General features: G+C 38.8%; 1 protein-coding gene across 2 annotated transcripts in view; it reads right to left on the bottom strand.

Annotated features, from left to right (window-relative positions):
- The window catches only part of zbbx (zinc finger, B-box domain containing), a gene marked incomplete in the record, with an annotated part of 76,460 nt that overhangs the window by 18,951 nt on the left and 37,239 nt on the right, over positions 1-20,270 (bottom strand). For both annotated transcript variants that reach the window (XM_014332954.2, XM_014332956.2), the window contains 10 exon segments: positions 3,282-3,450; positions 3,850-3,918; positions 5,369-5,589; positions 8,028-8,861; positions 9,615-9,796; positions 10,901-10,959; positions 11,155-11,276; positions 14,483-14,580; positions 17,370-17,529; positions 20,089-20,269. In XM_014332954.2, coding sequence (XP_014188440.1) covers positions 3,282-3,450; positions 3,850-3,918; positions 5,369-5,589; positions 8,028-8,861; positions 9,615-9,796; positions 10,901-10,959; positions 11,155-11,276; positions 14,483-14,580; positions 17,370-17,529; positions 20,089-20,269 — 2,095 coding nt within the window.

Below are 20,270 nucleotides of genomic sequence, written 5' to 3'. Positions count from 1 at the left end.
ATTATTCCTCAAAAATACAACTTTCCTAATAATTCTGCACTCCCTGTATATTGGATTCATAAAAATGCATACTTCTTGTTCTCTTGCAGTTGCTCTTTAAAAAAATATATCATCTCACACTTTCACATTCTGATATTGTCCTTTACATGCTTTTAAAAAGGACTCAGAATATCTGGATCCAAAATGTACAAAATACAAAGAGACAGATCATTCACTGTCACGCTGCTATCAGTTGGACATATAGCAGGCAATTGGAAACTGCAATGGATTTTCTTCGCTATCTAAGTCTAGTTTGTGACCTTTCTACAGCACTACTACATGGAAAAACATTTTGGCTATGACTGAATATGAATGCAGCAGACTATAAAATTTGCAAGATGACAAAACAAAATACAAATATTTATTTCATTTTTGTTTGATAATTAAAGTAAAACTATTTTACACTGTATTTGTTAAGTATACAAATCACTGTAATCATCAATAGTTCATAAAATGTGGTATTTCAAAGGTACTTAATAGTAGTTCATAATAACAAAAGGATGCTGAATCAATTTTAGGATTTTATGAGATGTTATTCCACAAATATTGTCACACACGAATGAGCCCCTTCAAAGGCTTCTGCAGATCTAAATACTCATTCAAGTTAACAGAGCTGACAAAACAAGGTAAAAAGAAACACACACACACGGCTGTAAGGAGATAACATAATCTATTAGCCTAAGTGACTTATATAGATTAATTCAAGTAAATTAATTTGATAAAATAATCCATTTGTCTATTTATCAGCAGAAACTGTACTAAACAAATATTGCTTAACAAGCTGCTCAACCAGTCCTGACAGCTGCAATGCAATTACTGCTGTTTTCAGCTCTCTCTCCTGTGGTCAGCTAATTAATTAATTGATTAATACTACTGACTGGAGAACATACTTACTACTCAAAATCAGCTGAAAATAAATAAGAGGGAAAGGGCGAGCAGTCGCATAACAGTTTGTCATCTCGAAAGAAAATGGAAAAGGCTGAAGCTAGTTTGGAAAACACACATAGATTTAAAGGGACCATTCTGCATGTGTGGTGTGCGTGCGTGTGTGCGCGCATATGTGTGTGGGTCATTATCCTTCCTATTTGCCTGCCTGACTCTCTCTGTCTTTCCTTTTGTTGGACTCGATGCACATTTTGACAGAAACTGCACACTAACAACCTAATTTTCTGACTGATGAGGTGACAGGGAGTACGGAAAAAGGGACAGCAGGGTGAAACTGTAGAGCAGCAGACATATAAAACCTGTTGGATTGCAGTCTTGCCAACGAAAAAAAGGAAAGAAGATAAAAACAGAATAGACAGATGGAGGGATGGAAGGACATAAATGAGTGTGAAGTGTTGTCAAGGTGATATTCCTCCTTTCTAACCTTTCTCTCTCATTAACTTTGGAGGTTTAACGATGGTGGCAGAGACAGAGCGGGATTTGACGAGAGGTTGGCTGCATGGTGCGAGGAGGCTAGCGGTGCCCTTGTGGGAGTCTCTCACCATCAACCCTATTCATTTAACGCAGGCTCTGAGAAACTGCGGAGAGTTGACCGTTTACGCTTCATGAAGGTAAATGTTGATGGGGTCATTCTGGAATAAGCAAACAATGCTTGCTGAAAAACACTGACTCCTGTTTGAAATGCAAGTATACAAGGTATACTAAGAACTATGTGATTTGATAAATGGCATTCAAGTACTGTATGTGGCTGCTAGACTTCCATATGTTATGATGTTCAGTGCGAGGGGCATAAACACATATCCAATTTACAAATTATTAGTTTTGAAGCATTTCAAATGTCCATTTTGCAATCACAAATAGAACATTAATGCTACGCTCAGAAGGCAGTTTTCTCAGTGGCTACAGCATGGTCTACCACCTGCAGTTAATGTGCAACATTCTTAAAGCCATTTTGTTACAGAAGGGAAGGTGTAACAAACAAGAAATAAACACCAAAAGCAGGAGATAAAAGTCCACATCGTCTCCCAAAGGCAAATGACAGCGATAGGTAATAAGTAATATACTATTACATACAAACCTTACTGCATACCATGACTATGCAACCATAACTAGTTAGCCACAATATTAAAACCACCTGATTAATACTCAGTAGATTGTCTTGGTTCCACCAAAACACCTCTGTCCTGTTAAGGGGAGGTCTTGGGGTATCCTACAGAGTCTTGCATCATTACACTGGCAGACGATAATTTGGTTCCTCTGGGTTGTGGTTTGTTACCTCTGTTGGTGTAGGATCTGATGAATCAATGCCATGACCATTTCACTGTGTTCCTTGAGTGATTATGGGAGAGTTTTTCTAGTGTGATGAGCCACATTGTCCTGCTGGAGGCCAATGCCGGTGTGTATTGATGTCATTGTGAGGGGCCCAACAGTTCTAAGGTGGGTGGGATACATGTTACAGTAACAACTACATAAATACCCAGTTCCATAGTACCCCAGCAGGAAAATACATTGTCAAAAAATACAAGAGATGATCACTTCACTTGTCAGTAGTTTTAATATTGTGGCTGATGTGTGTATTTGAACAGGATCATACACTTTAATTTCATTTGGATGTAACATTATCACAATACGTAACCTTTTTTAGCTTTCTGTGTTTTAAAGTTCCTCTTAAACTAAAGTAAAATTTCTGTGATGTGTCAAGGATGCAGGCTTTATTACTACTTTGTGACTTGTGAGTCTTTGTGATGAAATATCGACATTTTAGGCAGGTAGAATTAGGCGTGAGCCTGTGTTTTCCTAAAGTTAAGAAAAGTGAGGAGCTAAATATAGGTAGAAAGAAGCACAGAGGTTACAAAGCATTTGAAAGCAAAGGCTTGCACACACTCACATACAACACAAAACAAAACGGCATCACAGGAAAGCTCCCTTTGGACCCACCAGCAGTAAATTATCAGTGTTGTCCCCAATCTCTCGTTTTTCACCAAGCAGCCAGCACTCCTCTGGGTTTAAAACTCATTTTCGTGTGTCTTGTAAGCTCTACATTTTTACATATTTGTTCTAAATCCTATTATGAGGCCTTAGTGACATGAATAACGCTCGCAAATTGGAAAGTATCTCCAGGCAAAAGCTGGACACAGAGGTAATCTTCACAATCTAATCTCATGAAGCACAATAGCAGCAACCACACTTTCTGATGTTGTTTAAAGGAAAAACAGGATGGCAATTGAAGAAATTGAAGCATAAAATCTCAAGCACACTATTCATGCACATTAAAAGACTTTCCCTTTTTAACCTACCTGTTGGGTCTGAATCACGCAGTGGAGACTGGCATGTGTGAAGTGGGTCACAGTGTGCATGTTCTGGTGTCTCTGGTTGACCGGCAATCATATCCAAACCTAGAGGCGAAAACCCATGCAGATCACAGAAATGCTCTGATCCAGACCCAGCACTCTGGTTGTGCATTACCTGAGGGTATACACAAACAGATGGAGGAACACAGGAGAAGGGGGGATGGAAGGAGGAAGGGGGGAAGCAGTAAAAAGGGGAATGACAAAATGAAAACAGTGAGAAAAAACAGGTCATGTTAGGATGAGATAGTAAGTTGATACACGCAGAGACATGGAAAGAGAGTAACGTACAGTGGAATACAAAATAAAAGCTTGCTCTTAAAACTATCTGTGAATACAGTCCTTCCTGAATCAGTCCAAAAAGATAAAACAAGAGAGCAAACAATATTAATTTAACTTCAAGCTAGGTAAGCATGTTAAATTTGTATTTTTCTGTTTAGAATGTGCAAATACATATAAATGAGCTAGCTACTGTTCCCTCTCTCATCCAAACTTGATGAATTGATTTTTAATTAACCCCTGGAGCTGGCGAGAGCATCTCACAATAGTGTGGTGGGTTCGCTGTCGTCCCTTTGCAAGTGTCGTCCTGTGAGACAGAAGAAAATGTGGAAGTTCTGTTTAGATAAGATTAGATCTGATGCATTAGCATGCTAGCCTTGCAAGACATTGCAGATGGGCTGGGAGAGTATAGAAAGAAAGGCATGTGGGAATAGTGCCACACAGAGCAAGAAATGAGCAAGGATGGAGAATGACAAGAGGAAGACGGGGTAAAAGAAAGGAGAGGCAACACAACACAAAGAAACAGCAAGAGACCAAATACAATGATAGTGTGCTGCAAAAAAGGAAGAAAAAAAACCTTGAGATCTCTTTGTGCAGACCAATAGCTCCTCATAATAAGAAGGATGATGACTAGCTGCCTGAACTATAAAACTAGCCAACTGTTAGTAAAGTTAAAATAAAAGAAAAGGGCAGAAGGAAAGAAAAAGATTGAACAAAGGAAAGAGACAGAGAGAAAAACATACACAGAGGACCAAAGAGGTGGGTCCAGAGAGAGGGAGTGAGAAAAAGACAGAAATACCATCTAATCATTTTATGAGCAGTTTGATTCAGGTCCAGAGGCCACAGATAACCACCACCTTTACAATCATGAGCCTCATTTTATTCCAGCTTTTTAATAAAGCACTACCCTCCTTATTTTTTTTTCATTCCTCTGTCACAGTATAAAGGATTCATACCATTAAATGGCTGATAAGTCATTTGGGACCATTCAAGCACTGCCTTTTTAATCCACTCTGTTACTCTTTTCTTCCCTCAATGGTTTGCACCTTTAACACCACAGCTTTAGATGTCTCTGAGCTATAGATGAATAATGTAAAGTAATTAGTGTGATACAAATGTTATCTAATAGATCAGGTCAGCTACAATAAGAAACTCTAACTGTATGTCGCTGAAGCCTTCTCATTCAGTGCAGTGATTATGTCTAGTGTAATGAACTTCAAAAAGTTTTATTACTCAGCTTCAAGATATTTCCCAGATAAAGTTCAGTGGATGACTAGAATGACTCATTTGTTAATTCAATCAGTTATTTGTCAGCAATGAACCACTTATGCGAAGCAAAGGAGGTCATACAAGATTACTCATTTCGTGCAGTAAAAATCTCTGTGCGGCTAAAATGAGAGATATGCACCTCTGCATCAAAAACTTCTCACTTAATATTGTGGCTGAAAAATGTCTCAGTTAAGGTCATTATTGGACAATTTAAATGAGTCACACAGAAACAATGGTCGCAAATAGAATGGTTAAAAAGTTAATAGGTTAAGGTTCAAGTTACACCAGCAATAAAGACAAATCTCTTTTGTATTCGTTCCTGATTGTCAATTTGGCAGCCACTTACGAAGTTCAGCCACTTGCAATTTGCATAATATTCCTTCATTAGGAGAAGACTGATTCAGAGAAAATAATGCAATGACAGCTCTGTAATCCAAGGCTCCCTCTTTCAAGAACCAAAAGCAACTGGGAATACAGTAATATGTTACCATGGATAGTTCTGGCAGCTCTTCTGACTTATCAGTCTGCAAGTCTTTTGTTGTTTCTGTCTCTGCAGGAACAAAGGAATCTTCTAGATGAGATATGGCAGGATTCTCTTCTCTGGAGCTCCCTCTCATTAAATGCCCTTGCATCTGTGAATCTTCATCTGAAGTATCTTCTTCAAGTGGATCCAGACCCAGGCTATCACTGGACATATCATCGCCACTGTCTTCAGGCGAAAATCCAGGAATACATGTTTAGAGAATGAAAGGTTTATTTTAAGTTATGATTACAATAAGTTGTTTGTTGTTTCATAGACTATGATTGTTGACTTTGATCTAAAATGCTATGGCATTATGATTATTATTATTATTATTATTATTATTATTATTATTATTATTATTATTACAGAATTATTGTCATCCAAACAATGTTGGACTAAAAACTGTTTATTATGACTCAAACCACAGCAGCAGGATTTTCATCTCTATGATGCAATGAAAACAGCCCTTTCACATGGCGCTGCTCTGGCTGCTGCATTCTGGTTGTAATATGTCATTTTTAAGAGCACTCATAGTCTTTACGTATACATTAATTTTGCATTTCTATGGGCCACATGAACGTATGTCACGCTACGTTGCGGTGACAACGGCATGCACATGTGCCCAGCTGGTGCACTTGAACTGTACTTTGTTCCATGCAGCAGGAAACTTGGCTATGTATGGTGCAAACCATAGAAAAGAATGGGTCTCAGAACACAAGGGTGCCTTTATCATGTTTCATATGAAAGGGCCTTAAAGCTTTAATAAGCTGAAGAAGCAAGCTTTTAGAGTTACACCAGCTGAGAAGCTACAGTAAGTGGCAGAAGGATCCAAAAGGAAAGCACAGAGGAGATGGATGAACAGGCAGGTGTGAAAACTAAAAGTAATACCAGGAACAGATCTGACAGAACAAGCCATTATGAACTTACAGCCCAGACTTTAGTCAAATTCAAAGTCTTTTAGTAATGTTTTTTTCTGAATAAAACTGCACTTAGCAAACCATAACCATTACATACACATTCAGGACTGGGACTGTAATGTGTACGCAAATAGACCCAAACAGAAAGAATAAGGAAAAAACTCAAATAAATACTTTACTTTTGAGCTGTGTAAATACTCCCACACAGCTCAAAATACTCCTTTGAGCACAAATCTTTGATTGTTCAGTTACAAGAGTTAATTGGTTAGTAGTAGTACTAAATGTTTAGTGATATTCACATAAATGTACACAGCAAATAAAGTCTGTTCCTATCTTTCCAACCATTTGTTTTGGGCATACATCTGTACACATTGAGATGCATGACATTAACTATGAAGTTCACTGAAAGTACTCTAAGAGGGAAGGGCAATTCTCTGCTGCGTAATTACCTTCCTGTCTGTTGTAGCTTTATGTCAGGTATTTACTTAAAAACTAAACATTAATCAATACTAATAAAAAGAAAAAGAACACTTTTTATGGCTGGATCTAAATTGGCTTTGACAGCCCAGTGGAATAAAAGAAAGCCATTACTGCTAAGATCCACAAGCAGTTTATTCATATAAACTGCCTGACCAGTGAGAATTGTGTTCAAACTGTGGCATGACAAAGTGTTCTATTAGGAATCACTTTACTGCAAAGACCTGTGCTTCCCCATCCATAAACATGGACATTTCTTTCTCCTATTTTCTTTCTCCTATTTGTGATCCAAATTTGACTCCCCAGACATTATTGTCTGGTCTCGAGAAATCTCAGCAAATGCCTTGAAATGCAAAATGTATCAAATCAATTTATGAGAAATAGACTTCATAATAGAAGTATTCTCTATGTACAAATTGTAGCTATGCAGTGGAAAGAATATTTAGGAAGTAGGGCATATAGAGATGTATTTGCCTTTGCATTCAGGAAGACTTTAAACTACTAACAGAAATATCAGACTATGTAATTATTACTTGCTCGAAACAGTTTCTAACCTCTATTACCCGGTTATTTGGAAAGTATTTGTTACGCATGCCCTTTACCTCTGCTTTTCAACCTTGTTAGCGAGTGACCTTGTACCAAACCCTCCTTGGCCATTAAAGCTGAGGTGGAAATGTCATATCATATGATCTAAGAGCTGTTAATTGTATGAGGTGTAAATTGGCAATGCTTCTTCACAAGATAAGGTAACAATTAAATCTCTCATCTCATCTGCATTTTGTTAGAGTGAATCTAGAGTAGATCTGTAGTTAAAGCCAAACAGATCATCGCGGAGTAGTTTGCCAAGTTAATTTATAGCTGCAAGAATAAAAACAAAAGTGACATGACATGATAAGCATGTGAGAGAACTGAAGATGAGCTGAAACCACACAAAGACTGTTTTCACCAACTGTTTTGTCTTTGACAGTAACAAAGAAGCTTTTATCAGTCACATTGTGAGTCCATCTATTTGTAACAAAGATTTCTAACAATGTAATGTAATGTAATCACACAAAAGCAGTTTAAGACAAACCACTCTTAATAAATAGTTAATTTCGCACCCATTAACAAGACTTTCATTACAAAAACAAAGTAAATATTGGGTCTAATTGTTGCTCATCACCATCAGTACGCCCACAGGCACACACAAAGATAAATACCAGAGTGGGCACATTACTGCACTTCACTTACCTACTGATAACCTCTCTTCTTCATCCACTTTAACAGGAAGAACGTTATTTTGGGTGACTTTTAAGAGAGATGATGATGGGCTATAATTTGTATCCTGTGACTGAGTTGACTCTGTTTCAACAGACCTAATAACTGGAGCGTCCTCAAATGTTGGAGTTGACCTATATGTAGAGTGTTCATCTGGAGGGGTCGCATCAAATAGAGATAACTTTGACAGGGTTTCTGAAGCCACAGCACTTATTTGTGATTGAGCTGGTTCCAAGTATTTTGCTGGTGAGTGTGCACTTGTAGTCTTAGGGGACAAAGGCAACTGGAGTTGATTATCTGATAGAAGAGATTCTGGGTCACATAAGAAATACTGGGATTCCTTTGGGGACATCAGATTGCTTCTTGGTGATTCACAAATCTTTGGGGAGGAAATAGGCTCTACAAATAACCGGGAAGATTGGGGTTGATCTGGCAAGAGAGCTGAGTCCGAGCATTTCTCTAATGGGGCCGGATGGTTCACTTTGGGCAATAAGGTTGAGTCAGTAGAGCTGGATGATGAAACTGTGAAAGTAGACCTAAGGGGAAATGATATGGATGGAGGAGGGGAGAGATGCTCATCTGAGATTGGCGACCTGCTACTAGTCGTAACTGAAACATCAGCTGAAGATTTGGGAGTTTTAAGCTGGGAATGTGGTAACAAGGAGATATGTTGTGGTGCTCCACAGTCAGCTGTTGATTGGGGAGATTGGCGAGGTGACTTTGCAGGTGATGTCTTGATTGACGACTCTGAAACTGTTGGATTCTCAGCAGTGGGGCATGTTGACAGCTTGCTTTTAGATAGATGTGCTGTGTAAAAGATACAAATAACATTCAGTGCATTGGTTGCTTTTGTAAGCATGAGTTCAGATAATGTTTCATAAGCATGGCTTAAAGAAAAAAAGGTTGTTAAGGATTTTCAGACAGACCAGAATCACTATGCTTGAATGCAGAGCTCCAGTCACTTTTCTTGTTCTCCTTACTTTACTAGATCAGTGTATTAATATTTATGCACCACTTCCAAATTGCACAAGTCTGAACTGCAGCATTAATGGACATATACAAACAAAGAAACACCTGAGAAAACAGAATTCCAATAATCTGCACAGGCTTTTGGCTGACATGGACAAAGATTTTAACAAGAGAGACCCTGTCCACATTCAGGAGCGCAGGGAATGTGTGGAGAGGGTTTGCAGAGAGAGAAAGAGTATCACAGACAGCAGCGGGCCACGCATATGACAATATGAGGGAATATACAGGAGGCTGTGAAAAACCTCAGTGCAGTTTTGAAACAGATGTCCTTTTTTTCTCTGCCATCACAGCCACATTGCAACACAACAGAGTGTTACTGCAATCCCCTACTGCCTAATACCTGGGGAACTGCAGATGTACTATGCTTTCCTTTCTATGTATGTCTATGTATGTGTGTCAGAACTGAATAAAGTGAGAAATATTAATGTAAAAGTGACCTACATCTAAAAGAAAACTTGCTGGCTTCTACAGTCTGATACAGATTAAAAAAAGCATGTCATTTACTCTTTCGCTGCAAAATAGAGAGCTCACATTTAATCGAGGGCCCAGCTTGTGATGTCTGAGGCTTAGATGGTTTGAGCTTCTGAACTAGTCTGGACTGTAGTGGTGCAACAGGCGAAGAAGGGCCGACTCTTAAGGATCCATCATTTAGTAGGGCTGTTTTGGGCACCACCGAGTTTCCTTTCTGTGAAATCCACTGAACAGTATGGACCCTGAGTGATGAATAGAGAAAATTTGTGAATCTATGTCCATTTTTAAAAGTCAATCAGAGAGACACAAACAGCACTCATATGTTTTAATAATTAAATAATTAACATTTTTGCAAAAACCTTAATTGACTTTGCTCAAGTGTTTCCTGTTACATGTTGTGTAATGATATTCCTGCTAGTAAATTAACAGTTAAGGCCTTTACACACCAGACGTGTAAAATCTGTAAAAATATTTCATGAAATAAATATTTCATGCGTTAAATGCAGCTGTTCACAGCAAGCACATAAATTCACTTGACGAATCTGTACCATTTCCGTTTTTTGTATTTTTCTGATCAAAACAATCAGATCTGAACAATCAGACTACTGCATTTGGCAACAAGCGCACTTTTGACTTTAAAACACACAACAGTACTGCATATAGAATAATATAGAAGTAAAAAATATACTATTTTACCTCAGACACACAGCTGGACATGCTCCAGGTCAATCGGCTCTCTTAAATGCTTTCTCTCCCTCAGACTTGCACACAACTCTAACTAACAAGAGTTCAAACTGCACCACTGACATCCTGAAAATCTTGAATGCAGCAGTGATACAGCTTCAACTCCTGGATCAAACCATGAAATTCTGCCCGCTGCTGCCTTCTCCTGAGAATTGTATGAACCCAGTATCTCTTTTTCTTCCTTTTCTAGTTTAAAAACATCAGGACCTGCTCATCATCGCTTGATGTTGGTTTCATTTTCTTTCCGTGTGTTTTCTGAGGACGAATTTGTTGTAAAAACTCTGATACACGTTACAAGGTAAACTCGGCTCCAGAAAATTCCGAATTTCGTGTTGTTTTTTCGCAAAACGCGCTACAGTAGATGTGTAACGACCTTTACTGTCACAATCTTTGATGACTTCTATCAGCTTCCACAACATTTTCATTTTTAGCCATCCAAACAATGCTTCTGTACTACAATGTATTTAATAAACATTTACAACAAGTTGATAACTAACCGACCAATAACATTTACAAAATAATTAGTAAGCTTAAACAACTATTATTTAGTAATGATGGTTCCTGTAGAATGTTACATTTTCTTTTTTTTCTTTGAGCCTTACTCTGTGCTGTTGTCTGCCTTCTTTTCAGCAGCACTGAGTCCCCTCCTGTCTCTGCTTGTCTGTGGACAACAAATGAGATCAGTGTTGTGACACATGATTTAGACGGGAAAAAAAGAGAAAGAACAAATATGTTAGTGTTGTAAAGTCATGTGCACAGGTGTTGAGTTTTTGTCATTATTTTTCCTTGTTTGTCATGTGTAGACGTGGTCACTGAGGTGTAATCCTTTAAAATAAAATACTCCAGTTATTCTCACCTCATCCAGGACTTCAATGCGGAGGCATGACTCAGGTGTAGTAACCTGTGGCTCAGGTCCACCCATGCTGACAGGGACAGCAAACAGTGATGCACAGTAGTGGCGAAAATCCTCCTCCTCAGCTACGCACACACACACAATCAAAAGAAAACAAAAAGAGACAGAGCCGTGCTTTCTGATATGTTGTTGATGGTGTGACCTGAAGAATCAGTTGCTTTTCTTTCTGCTTTGTTACAGCTTGTACTTTTTACTTATAAAGCTACTTCTAGATGAACATAAATATAAAAGGTGATTTTTTTTCTGTACTAGTAGATTTCTAGTCACTTAAAGTGCAAGCCATTTATTATTCATCATTTGCACTGACAGAGAATTTACTATTAAATGTACAGATTATCTTAAGCATCGGTTACAGACCAGGCCAAAACTCAACTCCCAGCCATAGGCATAAAGAAGTATCATCAGCAACGTGTTGATGAATGTGCCATGATAACCTGATACCAGCATTTCTTTTCTAATCTCTTCCTACATGTAAAGGAGGCCACAGTGATACAGGTGAACACTTAGGTCTTCCTATGTTGCTGACACAGCAGGAGCTGAGTAATGCTCTCACTGCTAAGGAAACTACTTTCCCATTCAAAAAATTACACCAGACATTTGTAATAGTCTACTATCTCTGGGACAGGTTTTAATGTCAAGCAAATATTTACAAGCTATTACCGTTTATATGGCTATTTATGCAACATACAAAACAGTATACCATGTTATACTGTTATCCTATCATGACCAACACAATTGGCACATGAATATACATGAAATTTCCTTTTCTATCAGTTAATTTGCCATTCTTTCACTCTTGCTAATGATGCTGTTCTGCCTTCTTCTTCTCTCCCTCACTAACAATCCTTCTATCACATCACCACATGGGTTTGACAGCTCACGAAAATGAGAATTTAAAAGAAGGGGGCGCTCCCAACATGCCGCCAGAAAACAGCTTTTATTATTCATGGACACACACAATGCCCTCCCTTTTATATTCAAAGACAGGAGAGGAGGAGAGATTCTCCAACCTGTTGTAATTTGCATGCATTAGAAAAGTTTGAAGCAGGTGGAAGGAATAGTTTATCAGCTGCTAAACAGCTCGACATTTCCCAAAAAAGAAAAGGAGAAAAAACACTGCTGTCTTCCTCACATCTGCATATAACCAAAACAAAGTATTAATTATTAAATTGTGAGTAGAGAAATGAAAGCTGTAGTATGAATAACTGTGTTATTATTATAATAACTGTTTTATATTATAAAAGGAGTTAGAATATAATTAGCACTTCACTGATTTGAGAGTATGGAGATGATGAAGGAATAATGAGTTGTTTGACTCTCTATTACAAGCAGGTAAGAGCTGTAAATAAATGTGCAAATCTAAGTCTATCAATATGTAAGTGTAGATCTTGAAAGCTCTGTATCATTTCCTACAACAGCGCATCAAAACAAAATAAAGTTTACTTAAGAACAGTCCTGTAAAATAAGTGCATGTATTTTCACATCAATAACTCCAGTTGACTAACATTTACATGGCATTCAATTGAAATCTGAGGGCAAAGACATTCAGGAAGAAAAAGCTTTTTAAAACGTCATTTTGGGCAAAGTCTACAAAATACTTGTGGTCGAAACGACCACTGAAATTAACCCTTTCATGCATGAATTATGGCAACCTCAATTAGGACTTTTTATTCATCTTTAGGCATGAACAAAAAAGATTTTTGAACTTCATTTTTTAAACATGGACTTTTCAAAGAGTTTTTTACATGTCCACTTAGGTGGGTGAGTGGGTGGCAGGGTATGGAGTGATACATCAGTGTCAGATGTAGTGGTTTATGTGCATGTTTACCATCAACACTGTCACAAATACAAGAACAGCCTTTGAATAGCTGTCCACTGTAGTGACCACTATGCGTGAAAGGGTTAAAGCTTATCTAAAGTAAAATGTATATACGCTGTTTCAAAAGTCCTAGAATCATATCAAGATGGCTAAAAGGCTGCCAGACATGTTTCTAGAAGGTCTTTGGCTTTAATGTGCAGTTTTGTTGAGGCATAACTGAGTTTGTATTGGTTTATTATGATTTCATACATTCAATAAAGGGATATGCAGTCAATGCTATTCTTTTATATGAAAATTATCAACTATTTGGCTTCATTTTTGATTAAAAAAGCACAAAAAAGTGAGCTCTGGGATAAAGGAGGTTAAGAAACCTTCTGTTTGGGAAGTTTATTCAAGGGCAAATAGACAATTTGTAGCCACAGTTAAAACCACTTGGATACAGTGGTGTAATCCTCTTTAAAATAAACAACTAAACTCTCAGGGTCATAAACACCAAGACCTGACCTGGTCCTCTAATAGCTTTCTAAGCATTATAAAGTAAGGGCAGTTCCTGTCTAGCAACAAATAAGGTGTGCAATCAGGTTCTCCTTCAAAATAAATTGTTCTGGGTTATTTTGATAGTAAGAATGTACGTTGTTGTAAGAATCACTATGTGGGCACAGCAGAGAGATGCTGACATATTTATTTCTGAAATGCACTCTTGTTATTAAACACATTTAAAGAGAATTTGAGTCACTTTTTCTTATCAATCATTACTGCTGTAAACACAGGAAATTTTGACTGAAGAAAGATTTGAGATAGACAGCTATTCGGAAAGGGGGGAAAGCAAGGACTAGCAGATCCTAACAAGGTCAGGTTTAGAGTGAATCTTGATTGATATGATGAGAGGCAGTTGACAGCCTCTGAGTCCAGAGGTTTGGAAGGGGAGAGTTAATCTTGGTATATGTCTCCTTTCAGCCTCAGCTGGGGGCAAAAAGTCAGGACACTAGTACTGACTGATGAGCTCCAGATCGTGTGCTCCACACTACAGGCTGACTTCCCCCTCACCCCATTCCTTACCCTGTCAGGCTTGAGACACCTCTAACAGCCCTCTGCCCACACAATCACAGCCAGTGATTACCCGTCACAGTGCCACAGTTGGATGGGCAGGTACTGATACGTCTGACCCATTGAGAGGGAAAGATTTTGCCATTGTGTGTTTCTGTATAAGTGTGTGTTTGGAGTGTGTGTAGATTTGCACTTGTGTTATCTGTCAAACTACTCAGTCCTGAGCTGTTTATTTGTTTGGTAGAGAGCCTGGTTCTGGGATGTATTTCAGAAAAGTGATGTGTACAGCAGAAAATACACAATTCTGAACATAGTATGATTGTGTTCCTCATTTGTTTGTCAAAAGATGTTCATAGGCTTACAGATGTACTTCTTTATGCAGTTACATATTAGCATGTGTATTACCATTAATACTGCTGGGAGTCTCCTCAGCGGTTGTAGCAGGCAGACATTTTTGATCTGCAGAGACGGCCTGAGATGATGGGTATATTTCAACTGGTGTTCTGAAAACACAGAAATCATATTTAGAACAGTGAATAAGGATAGACCCCAGCCAGAAAAAGTAATTTAAGTAACAATTTAAGTAACTTATTAAGTGTCATGTTTTCCTCTTTCCCTTTATCACCTCATTCTGTTCCTGCATGATTGACAGATGCATACCTACATATGTCCAACACACTATTCCCTTATGTTTTGTGAAATCAGCCTGCTGCATTCTGATTTTTTTTAAAAAAGGAAAAAAGAAAGAAAGGAAAAAACACACACTAATACCCCAACTTCCCACTGCAGGAAATGTGCGGCAGACTTTGTAGATTACTTTATTTAATCCTGAACACTGTTTGCCTCTCCTTAGTCCTCCATGGACCAAGCTAGCTCTCTTCTTCTTGCAAACAGTACAGTACTTCACATGATGTAGCCTCACTTACTAGCCTTAGGCTGTTTGCACATTTAAGCTTTCGCTAGAGAGCAGTAAAAAAATAAAAAATAAAGATAGAGGAGAAAACCTTCAACCAAGTGATCAGCAGTGACCAGCCCTGATAAAGTGTTCCTGCAGATGATCTCTAAAAATGATTTTCTCTTTTTTTATGTATGAACTAATAATCTAATGGTTTTGTCATTATCACCCTATTTTAAATTATACAAAATAAGAAAGCCTGGACCAAACTGCCTGATGGTGCATAAAGATAATATGGTGTATGAAATATTTCTTTTTCTTTTGTACTTTGACAATGTAAAAGTGCTTTAAAGCTACTTTTTGGGATTGCAATAAATCTTACATCAAGCCAGGCTCAGGTCTTAAATTTTGCAATCATCTAGCACAGTTAAACCAGCCAGTAAATGCAGGTGAGGGTCAGTTCAGATGTCAGTTCTATATAAGCCTGTGCAGACTTTTATTTCAGGGTTCAGTGCTTTGATCACAGATACTTTGACTCTGGCAGCTGATGGAAGAACGAGCATTCACTTACCCTGACCACACCGCCTAGCCAGCTCAGGAAATCAAACTGACGCACCCCCCCGGTCACAAGCTTGCTTTCTGTAACCTGCAGGCCATGCACAAATCTACCAAGATGGTAGAGTTATGACTCTAATATAGCTGAGCACTTCTAGTGAATTCTTTAAAGCTCTTTCCACCACTAAACTCCTTCCTTCCTTCAGTCTTTTTCCCATTATTATTGAAGCTTGTTAAAATTCAACCTCGACTTTCTTTCTACCAGCCAGTCTCTTTGTCTCTCCATTAAGCTCTGCCACCATCACCGCTGCAGGCTTATTGCACTCTAGATTGGCTCTCTGGTCTATTCCACAGTTAAAGGCTGCTACAGCTGGGGACTTAGAGCGTTCCTGCTCAGGCAGTCGGAGGGCCCGAAACTGCACTCTTCTTGCCTCATCCCTGACCTGCTCTCCAGTGGACTACTCAGCCCAAAAAGAAGCTGGTTAAATAAAGGCTGTAATAATGGGACCTGCTGAAGCCAAGCCTGCAGGCGGTGTACTGCACAATAAGTAGTAAGAAACTGCTCTATACACTGGTGACTGATATCGGCTGGTTATGAAGACCACAGAGAAGCAAGAGAAACAAGTTCCGTGGTAACAAAAAGTATCATAACAAATCTATGTATGTGTGTGTTTGTGCACAGCGTGGTATACCTCTGACCCCTTACTGGAGGCAGCAAGAAACTAAGGGTGTATATGATGCTACAAGGACAAGTTGACGTAAAACCTCGATCGTGTGGTTGTATCTGCGTAACAGAGATGTCATCAGATACATGTGAGACATCTATCTGGTGACAATGATACGTCGGTACCATAGGTATCATAGGCAGCACATGTACCAAGTAGCTTAGTTATAAAATTTATACTCTGCTATTAATTAATACTTAGATTTACTACTGCATTGATTCATTTGCAACAGCCTTGAAACCAACAGTGCTGTCTTCAGGTCCTCTAGTCGACAAAACATTTTCACACAGCACAGCTGCAGACAGGCAGGAACAAAGCCATAAACACATGAACAGCAGCACAACACACTTGGCAAAGCATCTTAAAAACCAGCACCCCAGCCATTATGAAGAATTTTGTGAGGAACACTGAAGTAGTTATAAGCGGTTATAACTGTTAACCTGGCTGCTGCACACATTAATCTAACCTAACTATTAGCAATTACCCAATAATCACACTAGCCATCTGTTATCACTAAGGTAGCAGTAAGCAGCTATGGCTAATAAAATGATAACCTTCATGTTGGAGCTAGGCAGCAGACATTATTGATCCTGCCTGCCTGTAATGTTATTAGACACCGTTAATTTAAAAAAAGAAAGAAAAGGGGAGAGAGAGAAAGAAGGCGTGCAGTTTTGAACAAATTCAGCACAAAAGCCTAAATTTTTTCCTAAAATAGACAAAGAATGCTAAGGTAGTGTGAGCATCTTAAGCTTCATTTTACTGATCTAAATATGATCAACTAAACAAACATCTGACACATTAATAACAACGTTTGGCCTACACAAAACGCCAAAATACCATTTAGCCATTATTTAAGGAAAAGTCACAGCAGTTGGTTATAGCATTAAAAGTTGTTGCCAAATACACGATAACATAAATAAATCAAAACCAAAACTTTGAGCTGATACTGCTTTTAAAGCTCTTAATCATTCTAAACAATAAAGCATTTGCAAGGAATAACGAACAGGGGAGAAGCATAACTTTTCACTGAACCTACTGCCTGAAGCTCATGACAGAAGCCTCAACATGGTTTGGAATATTAACTATATGTGTGATGCATGCACATTTCTATCTGTACCTCCGGTGCTTCTTGAGCAGCAATCTGTCCATGTAGGTAAGGCTGTTTTTTGTGAACTTCACCTTGACAGGAACCCTCTCTCCCCCCCCTCCTCTTCTTTGTCCTTCAGCTTCTCTGTCTGGAGGGAGGGCAGTCTGGGTCGCCATAGCTGACACTGATACTGGAGGGAAATGGGGAGAGGGACATCAAACAAAAATAAAGTTAAGATGTAAGAGGTGGAAAAAAATGCCCCAAAGGAAAAAAGATTCAGAAAGGTAGAATAGGTAGCAGGAAAACATAATCCGGCAGCTTCTCAACACACTCCCCTCAAAAAGTGAGAAAACACCTTGTCACCATGCCAAAAGTGCCAAAACACAAACAGACAGGAGAGAGCCCTGTGGGAATAAGAAAAAAGATGTATGAAATACTAAAGGAACATAGTGAGCGCATGAGAGAAAATAAAAGATAGAAATAAGAAGGAGACATGTTATGATTGTACTCCAGACACTTTGGCAGTCCTCAGTGGAAGCTTTAAATTGGGCCTGGGTGCCATTGGCCTGACAGAAATAATTAGGGCTGGAGGGGCTAGTAGCAATTTGCAGAGCAGAGCGAAAGGAGAGAGGAGCAGAGTCTGTTCACGCAGTAAAGCAGAGAAAATAGGAGGTCTAATAAAAAGCACAAACACCTAGACACATATACAGAACCTGGAATAATAGTGCTAATAATACACACCCGCATAAACCTGAGCGCACAAACATTATTGCAGATGCAGATACACAATATCTGCGAAAAGACACAAAATTGCCTGGAACACTTGCGCGTGTACACATACACATACACAAAGCTGAGGCGATTAGTGCTGTGGTGTGGAGTAGGGCACCCCTAACACTCCTCTCATTATCTCAATATGCAACAGCCATGGATTACCCTCCTACTGCAGTGGTAAGCACTTTCTGTAAGACCAGATCAGAGCAGATACAGGGAGAGGGAAAGCAGGAAAACTGAGAAGTAGGTGAAAATGCAAAGGAAGGAAAGAGAAAGAGCTGAGAAAAAAATATATTTGTTGGTAAAAGCTGAATACAAATGTAAGTGTATACATTAATCTGATAGCCGTAGTTAGACACTGCAGCTTGGTAGTGAAGCTATACAGTGCTCCACATACATTCTATTCCACTCCACTGCAGGAAGTGTGTGTTGCAGGAGCAACTAGCTACAAGTCACTGCGACGGAATGGAGGCTGGAAGTTTGATACCGACAGATGGTGTGCCATGGGTGTGACAGATTACAAATCAAAACCGAGCTGGTCTCAACTTTTTTCCATCAAGCACCAAACATCATATGCTTCCATGTTCATACACACACACACACACACACACACACACACACACACACACACACACACACACACACACACACAAGCTCAGCAGTGAAGGCAGATAGGATGAACATGGCATTAATCTTCAAACAACCACTTTTCATGATAAAAAAAAACCCCATAATTTTCTTTAGCATTTAAGCACTTTTAAAGAGCACTCTGGCTTTTAAATTAATGCAGAAATGAAGTTTGCTACTTTTCAATCCTCAACTAACTTTCAGCACAGTATTCGAGCCCAGCAATAGATTGACAAGAGTGGAAAGTGAGGAGGTGGTACTAGAGAAGAAGAAATAGAATAGATACAAGGTATGGTCCAGTGCAAACCAACTCAAATGCCCTCCAGCAGATCACCTATCCTCTGGTACAACAGAGTTTTAATAACGTAAAGGATTGTTTTTTCATCCGTGGAGAGAGGTTCAAGCCAGGGCTAAAGAAAAATCTTGGGTCCCAAAAATAATAACTGAGAATAAAAATACTCATTCAAATCCACTTCAAATATCTTTAAGGAGCTGTAAAATGCCATTTATTTCTAGAAATTCAAGTCCCCTTCTATCAAAAGTGATATTTTACAGTTGACGCTGATGCTGGATGAACAACCTGTTGTGAATCTAACGCTAATGAGATGCAGTTTTAGAAAACAAAACTAGTACAAAAGCAAATAGGAAGCAATCAAAACATAGGAGCAGTGGAACGCTGCACCCATTAGTTAAAGCTCCTAGTGTTTCCCAGTTATACCCAAGATGTCACATTCACATAAAAGGTAAGCATAATTTTTGATATGCAGGTGATGTGTACAATATTTTACAACCAACATCTTTCCCACTTTGTCTGTGTAGGTTCTCAGTCATTCAGGGCATGGTGGTACAAAGAGCTTGGAAACAAGGTGCCTGGAAGTCCAAAGTTAAAGAAGTCCATTCACTTTGTTTCCAAGACTGAATCCAGTTGACTGCAATGTGAATACAGACTGTATGAATTAGATGGCAATTATTTGCAAACCCTTAACAGTCTGTTTGAGAGTCACTGCAGTCTGTCCAAGTCAAAATACCACTGTTTGAATTTACAGTCACCAGTTGACCTAACATTAGTCTAACAAGCATGCATTCGGACCTTGGGTGGAAGCTGATACACCCAAAGTAAATCCACAGGTACAGGGAGCATATACTAACTCCACACAGAAAGGAACCAGAGACGACCTTGCTGAAAGGTGAGAGTGCTAGTCAGTGGCAGCCATTCCAAGACTGTGAATTACAAACAAAAACTGCTTTGAAATTGAAAAACAAACAAACAATAAAAGATAAGTATTATGTTCTCATTATCATTAGTGTCAAAACACTGGGTAAATTTAATCAGTTCAATTTAGTGTACCTGGTCTGGCAGGTATCCAGACTCCATCATTCTTCCCCCTCCATAATTTGAGCGCCTCCTGGAAAGATCTTGCAGACTCCTCCTCATTGTACTCTCCTTTAAGGAGTGAGGGTAGAAATCCTTTGTTATCATCTTCAGTGATTCCCACCTTTTTCTCCTCTCCATGACTCCTAACTAACATC

Source organism: Haplochromis burtoni, unplaced genomic scaffold (genome assembly GCF_018398535.1).
Source record: "Haplochromis burtoni strain Fernald_Lab_line unplaced genomic scaffold, NCSU_Asbu1 Contig_38, whole genome shotgun sequence".
Classification (NCBI taxonomy): domain Eukaryota; kingdom Metazoa; phylum Chordata; class Actinopteri; order Cichliformes; family Cichlidae; genus Haplochromis; species Haplochromis burtoni.
The sequence above is the reverse complement of the archived record's forward strand: the minus strand, read 5'-3'. Positions and strand labels throughout refer to the sequence as shown.